The sequence below is a fragment of the Aulonocara sp. 'chitande type north' Nkhata Bay genome, linkage group LG17 (genome assembly GCF_057382095.1).
Source record: "Aulonocara sp. 'chitande type north' Nkhata Bay isolate Kocher_YH1m ecotype deep benthic linkage group LG17, A_spYH_male_GT1.1, whole genome shotgun sequence".
Taxonomy (NCBI): Eukaryota; Metazoa; Chordata; class Actinopteri; order Cichliformes; family Cichlidae; genus Aulonocara; species Aulonocara sp. 'chitande type north' Nkhata Bay.
The window spans coordinates 40481117-40491265 of NC_141360.1; the positions used below are offsets into that span (position 1 = coordinate 40481117).

Here is a 10149-nt window from a genome sequence, read left to right on the forward strand (position 1 = left end):
CTTAATGCGCTGCTCATAAAAAATGTAACACAGTGGCTCTTGTGTACTGCTCTTGAATAGGGATGGCTTTTATCAGCTGCCTGATCAAGTGATGCATTAAATGTGCGATATGGGAGAAAAAAGAAAAGAAGCTTTTTAAAAAAGAAAAGTTTTTCTTTCAGTTTTTTGTCATTCTCTCTCTTTCTTCGTCGAGTGTAGTCAGGCCTTTATCAAGTCGAGTCTTCTAATTGCTGAAGTGAAATCCTCTTAGGATCTGCGCTCTATTTCTGTTCGGCGTACCGGGTTGCTTTTGAAATCTCCATTAGACCAATTTCATTGGCTGGAATAGACACACACAAGCACGCAAAAACACACACCGTCCAGCAACAGATAGCTCAGTGAAGTGACTGAGTGGAGATCAGTGCAAGGTTATCTGCTGCTACAAAGGGAGGACCTCACTGTGACCGTGGGAGGTAAGACAACCTTTGTTAATAATGCAGTAAAAAGTCACACAGGCGGGTTTAGAAATGTGAAGTTGAGTTTTGAACAAAATCATTTAAAGTATACGAGTTATTTGGTCAGTGTGTTTTGCTTACATACACAGACTTTGGGGCCTTTTTTATGTTTTATGTGTATAATTTACATTATGTTGCCACGTTATGTATCCAAGGGGCTGTTTTTGTTTATTCTCATTTCGTTTCTTTGATGACTTAAAGTAAAAGCTTCTGCGCAGAACACAAACAAAGAGTTCATTCTGACAGTGCTGAGTTTAGTCACGGGTCTGTGACTAATTGGAAGTCAGATGGTTACGAGACGTCAATTTCTCACCAACACACAGAGAAACAGACCTACAATAATAATAATAATAACAATAATAATAGTAATAATAATAACAAGTATAGGCTGTTTACCTAGCTCCATTTGCTAATGCTAGAGCTAATCACAGAAAATTACATCTTGCAAACTGTGACCTTAGAGGAACTTAGACCTGCCGTCATAAAGATCATTACCCCAGATGAGCATTGTGACTGCATACAGGAAGCAGGACTGCAGTACCTGGAACCCTGGGGACAGATCATTTAATCCAATCAGATATTGGCTACAGCATAGAGGTGGATGTAGGCCAACCTACCTGTGCAAACAGCAGCATCACAGAGACATTAGGAAGCAGTGCGAAGGTCAAAAGTTTAGCAAGATGGTAATTTTACCAGTATTTGCACTAAGAATATATTTGCAATAAGAATATGCTAATGCATCTAAATGTGTAGTTTCTGTTGCATTCACACATCTGTTTTAATCACTAAATTTGCAGCATCACTGTGATTTTGTAATCTTGTGTTTATGATTGCGTTTCATGATTTTAGTGACCACATTCATCAGCTCATTCTTCAAGCAGTAGCTTTAAGGACTTACAGCAAGCACGCAAGTCTGCCGCAGGTCAGTAATCCTCTTAGACTGCATTAATTTAATTAAAAATCGTGGAAGTCACCGGATATCCAGTAGCAGTGACTCTAAATCTGTTGCAGTGACAACCCAAACATTATCTAAATCATTAATGGCGCCATGTCGGCATTTTCTCGATTTTCGTCCTCCAGCTAACCAACCAGGAAAATGTCTGAGCGACTGATTGACTTGGAAGAGACCGCGACCCAAACAGGTGAGGCGACATGGCGTTTAAAACCTCACACAGGAACTGACACTTTGTGTTTATGGTGTTTTCACAAACACTATGAGATTGTTCATCAAGAAAATCGTTTTTAGAGTAAAAAAGCAGAGCGAAGTGTAAATCTGCAGAGTCTGGGCACTTCAACCTCACGTCCACCACTTCATCAGCAACCTGACAAAGATTAGGGCCAGGCTGTGGCTCAAACACAACCTAACGCAACCTGACATGGGTTAGGATGTGTCTGAGTCACATGGTAAACAAGCATATCTTAAGAAATTAGGACAAGCTACTGTTCAAATTAAATCTCAAGCATGAATTTTGGCATCACAGTTCTCCGGTCATAAACATTTCCAATCTACCACACGGACGATTCTATAAAACTGGGCCGTGTGTGTTAAACTGAAGTGTAGACATAGAAGAAGAGTTTGCTGACACTCTTGCACATCTTTTTAAATAAAATTCTCTGTGGATGTTTTTTATTGTTTGAAAATCAAAGCTTTAAACAAGCCATCAGTACGGTGGCCCTGAGAGGCCAAACGGACTGGAACTTAAGAACACACCAGCAATAAGAAAAACGCTGCAAAAGCACACAAAACACAACGGATTTAGGAAAAAAGAAAACAAAAATAGGAAAAAACTGCAACTGGTCCGTCGAGTTATTGTCTCCCCACAAACACTTCCCTTGTGCTTTTGGAAATCTGTTTTTTCCTATTTCCGTTTTTGTTTTTTCTATTTCTGTTTTCTTTTTTCCTGTTTCCGTTGTGTTTTGTGTGCTTTTGCAGCATTTTTTTTATTGCTGGTGTTTTCTTAAGTTGCAGACCGTTTGGCCTCTCAGAGCCACCATACATCAGTGACCTGGAGGATTGTAAGACGTTAACAGATGCTAATCTTCTTTTTATTATGCAACACGGAGGTAACTGGTACACTTCCTTATCCATAAGCGTGACCAGTGGTTTCAAACATAAATATATACGACATCACTGTTAAAACCAAGACTTGTATGACTGCTGCTTTATAAAAGCACAGCTCCCACACGCAGGACTGACAGACATGAATTAAATCCTGTCTCTTGAAGCATCTGCCTTCCCACTCCTGTTTCGTTCTCGCCACTCTGCGTTCATAAATAGTTTAGCACAGACATTAGTAATTTCCCTGAACACAAACAACTATCTGCTTTCTCCGTAGGCCCCAAAGGGGTGATCAATGACTGGAGGAGGTTTAAGTTGGAAAGCATGGAGCAAGAAAACTTGAATCCTGCAAAAAGGGAACTGCTGAGACAAATGTCATCCCCCAGCAAAGCAAAAGATACCTCCAGAGGAAACCTTAACCGCAAGGTATGACACAACCCAGTTCCCACAGCGCTAAACCAGTTCTTAACTCCAATGTGCAGGAAATTGTAGAAATTCTCAGTTAATTTAGAAAACTTTGGCCTCGAGCAGCAAATGTTTGCCATTCCAAATGCTGCACATAAATATCAACCCAAAAATGTAACTACTGTTTTAATACACTTCCTTCAGATGAGTGTCCAAGAGTATGAACTGCTTAAGGAGGAGGATGAAGGATGTCTAAAGAGCTACAGAAAGCGGTGCATGCAAGAGATGCATGACAAGCTCAGCTTTGGGCCAAGGTTTGAAGGCGTGTATGACCTGGACAGTGGAGAGGCTTTCCTAGAAGTTATTGAAAAGGAGCATCACAGCACGGTTGTGGTTGTGCACATCTACAAGAATGGGATTAAAGGCTGCGAGGCACTCAACAGCTGCCTTGACTGCCTGGCCACTGAGTATCCCACCGTAAAGTTCTGCAAGATTGACGCCGTCGCCTCCGGTGCCGCCGAGCGCTTCTCGGATGAATATTTACCCACGCTGCTCGTGTACAAAGCTGGAGAGCTACTGGGAAACTTCCTGTCCTGCACACAGCATCTAAATGAGGAATTCTTTGCTACTGACGTGGAGGGTTTCCTCAACAGCTACGGCCTGTTGCCAGAGAAAGAGCAGCCTCAGATGGAAGACGATGAAGAGAACAACATAGAGTAAATGAAGAGTTTGGCTGCTGATGAAGAACCAAAGGAAGAAAGATCTAAGAAAGACAGTTACATTAAAATATGAAAATATTGAGCTGGGTTTCAATAAATAGGCAAGCGTAACATCTCCACCAGCGCTCTAGTGTTTTGGGATTGTTGTCTAAAGGAAAAGATTGACATCCAGTTGATGACGAAACATCAGTGACCCAGATATGGGTGCTTCAGAATATGGGCGAGACAGTTACAGTAATGTGAGGAGAGCAGCTTCTATTAATACAATATATATAAATATATATATTTAGAGAGAGAGAGCAAGAGAGAGAGAGCACAACTCCCCTCACCACTACCCCGATACAAGCCAAAACTGTAACACTGACTCCAACGCTGTATCTACTTGTAAAAATAATGATTAACAGGGTTTTTTTGTAGTTTTTATATTCGATTCAATTGAGATTTACACAGGCTGCTTGTAAAAAATCAGGGTTTGTACAAACAGACATCCCCAAATGTGTTACACGTGTATGTTTGATGTATCCCGGGTGCTCTGACAGCATTTAAAAACAGAGGAAGTAAGAAAAAGATCAACGTTTCGCAGCTTCATTTTCATCACTGTGATCATAGACGGGTTCATTCATGTCTGCACAGGTCATACTGGGAATTGGAAACAAATGGAGGAAGTCACAAAAAAGGAAATGGTTAATGTTGGGGTTCCTGTGTGTAATCTTACCCCACAAGTCATGACTCAGCACAGTGTCAACATCATTGCATTTAAAGTTGCTCACGCCAGGTTTCCCTTTAACCTTTGTATTAGTATTTAAGTAAACATACTCCTGTCAGTCATAATAACAATAATAATAAAAAATCGAATGTTTGCCATTGCATTTCATTCATACACGATATAGATTTGGGGGTTTTAAAGGCAGGGTGAGAATGCTCACCACTGTGGCCAGGAAGTCGCTGATGGAGTCCACAACATCTTGCATTAGTAGTTCCTGTTCACGTGGTTATAAAGTAGTGAGTTTGGGCTTTTTCGAATTGTAGAAATTGCACGTTTCATTTGCGGCTCAAAGAGGAAGTAAAATTAGGATTTCAAATGTGTTTAAGCCTTCGGACAGAGCGAGGCTTTTCTCCATTTTCCATTCATACTTAGTAAAACTAAAATACAGTGAAATTTCACACAGCAGAGGATCACTTCAGAATTTGCCAGGAGATGAAGCCAAGAATTTTACTCTGTCATCTGACGACTTTTTCCTTCACTCCCACCACCTCTGTCTACACTCCACACACTTAAACCCTTTAGTTTAAGTGTGTGTACTTTGCGTAGATTAAAAGGCCTGGTGTAAATACTCTCGAGTTTAGTAACTCATCTTGAAATGAAGTAAAATTTTCAAAAAGGGATCAGAAAAAGAAAGTTTTCAAAAGTTTGCATAAGGTTACGGAAGAAAAATAGTGTGCAGACGGATGCTGTCGCGTGTATGATAACTTCATCTGTATCGAAGCACAGACTTGACTCACCCGTGACCCCCTGAACTCCTCCTGGCATGCTGAAACCACAACTTAATTTTTTGTTTTCCTTTTCAGTGATGACTTGCAATAACCCACAATTTAATTTGCAGTGAGCTAAATCAAACAGCCTGTAGGAAACAAGGTTTGTCATGAAGTAGATAATAGGATCATATAAATTCTTATGGAAGGTAAGTGTTTTTGTGTTATTATGTGTGTATTTTCGAGACGCAGTTCGCCTCTTAAAGCTCAGACAGCCTCCAGACAGGTTTCCTCCATCTCGTCGTAAATTTATCAGAACTATATTATCATACTTACTTTGTTTAACTTATAATCAAATCATTAAAACCACATTTTGGGAACAACACTTGAGAAAATAGAGAAGCTTTATAGAAATAAGACACATTTACCGTTCATGCTTCCTTCTTCTCAAAAGGCCGTCCTTAGTTTACTGCTTTTCTTACTACATTTATCGTTTTCATTTATCAGACTTGTTTTTTAATCTTCTGTCCACCAATGATTCGACAATCTTCAGCTTGACTGAAAAGCAGGAGTGTCGGACATTATTGCTCAGTGACGGGCACGCGTGTATCTGAAAAGGCTGCAGTTTTATGTGTTTCCGGGAAAGTTCATCCGTGTGTTCTCATTTAATGCGATGCTTCGACTCCATAACAGTTTGAGAAAAAGTTGAAGAGGTCCCCTGGAGGACTTACCCAGGTCGTCAGAGTTGTGCACTGACTCAGAGGCACAGTTTACCTTTGGACTATGAAGCTCTAATATGCTCACCAAGTGCCACCACCGGTCCCAGTTACTGGAGTATCGCACCAAATTGTCGTGAATGAACTCAAACACTAAAATGGTTTAACAGCAAACACCTTCTATTCTGTGTGAATAGATGTGTGACATCTAACAAACAAAATAGACACAGCATATCTGCAAAAACACTTCCTGCTGACTGTGAAGCATGGCGGCGCAGGGGTGATGAGTTGGGTTTGATTTACAGCCACAGGACTTGGGCACCTTGGAGTCACTGAATCATGTATGAAATCCAATTTCATGTCCAATTTCAGATACAAAATTTAGCTGAAACTGGATCACGTGACAGGACAAATGACCAAGAGCACAGCAGTGATGACCATTTCAGACTCCAGACTTCTTGCTGGTAAAGATGGTCCCACAACCTAACGTATCATGGACGTATCAGGTTAATTGAACTGGCAGGTTTCATGCTGTAAGGCAGGGCTGGGCACCTCCAGGCCTCGTGGGCCGGTGTCCTGCAAGTTTTAGATCTCATCCTGGGTCGACACACCTGAATGACATGATTGCAACTTCAAGACGTGTTGATGAGGTAATTTAGCCGTTTAAATCAGCTGTGTTGGTTCAAGGACATCTAAAAGCTGCAGGACACCGGCCCTCGAGGCCTGGAGTTGCCCAGCCCTGCTGTAAGGCAAAGAAAAGGGTTAAATTTGACTAATAGGGGGTCACTTTATTTGTTGTAGGTTTTGTAGCTTTAGTGATTTAGAAATTTGGAAAAGAACGTCCAAGCTTATTTCAAACTTTCTCAGGTGAGGGGGGGTTGTGGCTTCCTTGGGGGGGAAATTACATTAGTCTCTTATATACAGTAATTGCCTGTAAGAAGGATTTCTAATGAATATTGAAGCCAGAGCTGCCAAACTGTTACACTCTTATAAATATTCCTCTAAGGATCTACGTGTGTTTGCCATTCCACAGTAGCGCATCTCGCATGACTTGCATAGCCTCTAGCTTTTATTGCATCATTTTTACACCATAGCGTCTCTATCAAAATCTTTTGGATACTTTCCACAGAAGCCATCGGAGCAGAAAGTGGTTCAGGGTGCCCAAACACGTCACGTCTCGACTACTACAGCACTGTTTGCAAACAGGACAGCCATCGACTTCCTAATAATATGGTGCAATGTTTAAGTCACACTTTAGTCAATCTACAACCATCTATTCCTGGCTTTTGGCCACAAGTGAGTGAGGCAGAAGACACAGTGAGTCATCTTGGAAGAGCTGAGGAAAGATCTTTTTAACGCCATTAAGAAATGAGGGTTAGTTTTGACACGCTGAAACAGAGACACAATCTAGAAAAACAGGATTTTTTTCGATACTTGCAAATAAGACACTATATAAAGACAACAATCGGTCAGATGTCAAATACTAACGTGGAATTGGTAACTTTATTTAGACAGGCGTACAGTGGGGATGTTGACACAAGACTCATTTTTTTTTGGTACAATTTTTTTATGAATAAGCTTCCACACTCAACTGATTATGTGAAGATGTTATGGGAAAAGGAGGGAGGGATGTGTATTTCTAGGGAAGAATGGACTCAGATGTGGGAATGGCAATGGAGGAGTACTTCCTCCAAAAGCTGGAGGGAGTTCGGATGGAAAACTCTGATAAGGTTCTTTATCACTCCATGTCAAAAGGCTCACTATGATGGGAATCCTCCCGTGTGCTGGCGAAACTGTGGATACCAAGGAGCCCATCACACCCATATTATGTGGGACTGTCCTGTGCTACGGACTTACTGGAAAGACATTCATGGTATATTACAAGGCATTTTTAACTGTACATTCCCTCAGGATATGAAGACAATTTTTTTTGGCTGTATACCGCAGAACTGGTCCAAAAATGACATATGTCTGTTAAGCGCTTTATTGGTTGCAAGTAAGAAATGTATAACAAAGAAATGGTCCTCGCAAGACATACCGACTTTGTCATTATGGTGGGAAATTACGTTAGAGATATATAGGATGGAGGAAGTAACAGCTCATGTTAATGACAGGATGGCCTGGTTCCATCTGTGCTGGGATAAGTGGGTCCAATACGTTAATACCTATAAACCGAATTTTCTCTTTAAAGCTTGAAACCACCAATTTAGTTAATTGTTTACTCCCGACAGAGCTTTCTCCTTTTATTTTATATATATATAATTTTTTTTCCTTTTTTTTTTTTCTTTCTCTTTCTTTCTATCTGTCTTTCTTTCTTCTCGTTTTGTTTCGTTTTTCTCTTGTAAACTGTGTTAATTAATGCCTGTAATCATCTTTATGAGGTAATATTGTAGAAATAAAGAATATAAAAATAAAAAATAAAAAAAAAAAGAAATGAGGGTATATTTTACCTCGATGCTTATCTGAAGGGTCGGCCTCACATGAGCCGAGTTTCCTGAATAACTGCAGAGTGAAGTCCAGAAAAACATTTACACAGATACAGTAAGTCTTTCCTCTTGGAAAAGACCCCATACATGACCTGACTCACTGCTCCACTCAAACAAATGTTTATCTCACTGTTTACCCATGCTCCGACCACCTGATTCCACCCCCATCCTGACATTTTGGTCCCCCCTTTGTTTATACTCCTTCGCTAATTGGAACACTTTTTTGTGCTTTTTTTATGTTTGGAGTCTTGGAAAGCCCATCTGTCACGCTCTAGTTCACCCACATAAAAAACAGTTTAACTGAGGTGATGTCATGACACAGCAGGACACCCGGTTGGAAGCACGCTAGACCAAATATGGACACCGGATGTTTGGGAGATGACTTAACTGCCTGTAAGAAAACCTATTTTAAGTAAAGTTGTTTATATATGTTGTTAAGATCCTCGTGACTCATGAAGGTCAGCGATGAAGTGATGATGTGAGTGTTGGGCCTGGTGAGCTTTCAGTACAAACAAGGGGCAACTTTTTGAACGCGTGGAATAAAGTCCAACGCAATGCAACCGCCACAGCAACACGGCCTCACAGAACGTGATTGTTGTTACCAAAACAAAGGTGGGGGGAGCAAACTTTTCAAAGAAATGGGGAAGATAGAGGATGGAGGACTCAGTGGAGGATGAGAATGAGTAACACAGCTGGAACGGCTGCAGAAAAATAAATTATGGTGCACAGCAGGCTCCCACCTCCTACTTTTGGGTTGGTCCTATTGATGTTTCACACGCTAGGCTCACTTTACTGAATGAAAGGACCGAAACTTGAAAAAATGTCAAGGATGGTGTAAGAGATGAGTGGCTAGATTTCCAAAGGATTAACTTCCTGCAAAGTTCTTTTGAAGTACTCTCATCTTTGCTGGATTTAAGTAAATGTCCCCATAACCATGAATCACATCTGTTTAAATTCAAACACCACAGGCTGGAGTGTCCATGCTCCTGCCTTTAATGCTGATGACAAGTCCTGACAACTGTTGGTATGGTTGACTCAGATTAAGAGGTTTTCACTGTAATGTTGCTGCAGCTTACTGTACACGTTGGTATCCAGGCGTGACGGCAGACTGTCAGAAAATAGCTCCGCTGCCTGCAGCAAATGTTTGCCTTAAAACTTCTCGTGTTCACGCTTTTGTCTCATGGAAGTCTCATTTTCATTATGAACCAACAAGCCACTGAGGTATTTGTCCAACTAGTCTCAACAGTTTCTGAATACCAACAAGGTTTATGTCACAAAGGGACACAGTAAAATGTCTGAAACTGAGACTTCCGAAGAAATTCCACCCAAGAGCACCAAGTGAAAGTGCAAGTGGCTGTGTAACAAAAGAAAGGAAAAAACACACACAGCTGCACACATAAAAAGAAAACATTCACACTTCAACCTTCTACAAGTAATTAAATGTGCTGTGTAATACGGAGCATGAAGTTATGAAGGGTGTAGCTCAAAGATAAGATTAGCTCTGTTGCTCCTGTACGGAGCAGAGGAATCACATTTATAAAGATATTCAAGTTATTACTGTAAATCCATAAGGACACAAAGCAAAACTTGCATGTGCATCATAATAGGCAGCTAGCTAGATCGACAGATACACACATCACATGTACAATTTCAATGTAATTTTGTTATATGAGTGAAATGACTTTAAATTTAATCTATTCAAATATAATCTGTACACATTCAGTTTCCACCTAACACAACATCCTTAATGATTAATTATTTGAATAAATAAACCTATGATTTCATATGTTTCAGCTG

The 10149-nt window shown here is 40.5% G+C and overlaps 1 protein-coding gene across 1 annotated transcript; it reads left to right on the forward strand.

Annotated features, from left to right (window-relative positions):
• The first annotated feature begins 253 nt into the window (after positions 1–253).
• pdcb (phosducin b) lies at positions 254–4536 on the forward strand. The gene is made up of 5 exons (XM_086268617.1): positions 254–452; positions 1344–1416; positions 1575–1636; positions 2831–2979; positions 3163–4536. The coding sequence occupies exons 3-5, from the start codon at positions 1591–1593 to the stop codon at positions 3676–3678; spliced, it is 711 nt and encodes a 236-aa protein (XP_086124743.1). The 5' UTR covers positions 254–452; positions 1344–1416; positions 1575–1590; the 3' UTR covers positions 3679–4536.
• The last annotated feature ends 5613 nt before the right edge of the window (positions 4537–10149 follow it).

Excerpts from the sequence above, each read along its gene's own strand:
- pdcb (XM_086268617.1), top strand. The coding sequence starts at position 1,591 with ATGTCTGAGCGACTGATTGACTTGGAAGAGACCGCGACCCAAACAG. Across the intron at positions 1,637-2,830 it reads AGAGACCGCGACCCAAACAG|GCCCCAAAGGGGTGATCAAT; the intron begins GTGAGGCGACAT and ends CTTTCTCCGTAG. Across the intron at positions 2,980-3,162 it reads GAGGAAACCTTAACCGCAAG|ATGAGTGTCCAAGAGTATGA; the intron begins GTATGACACAAC and ends CACTTCCTTCAG.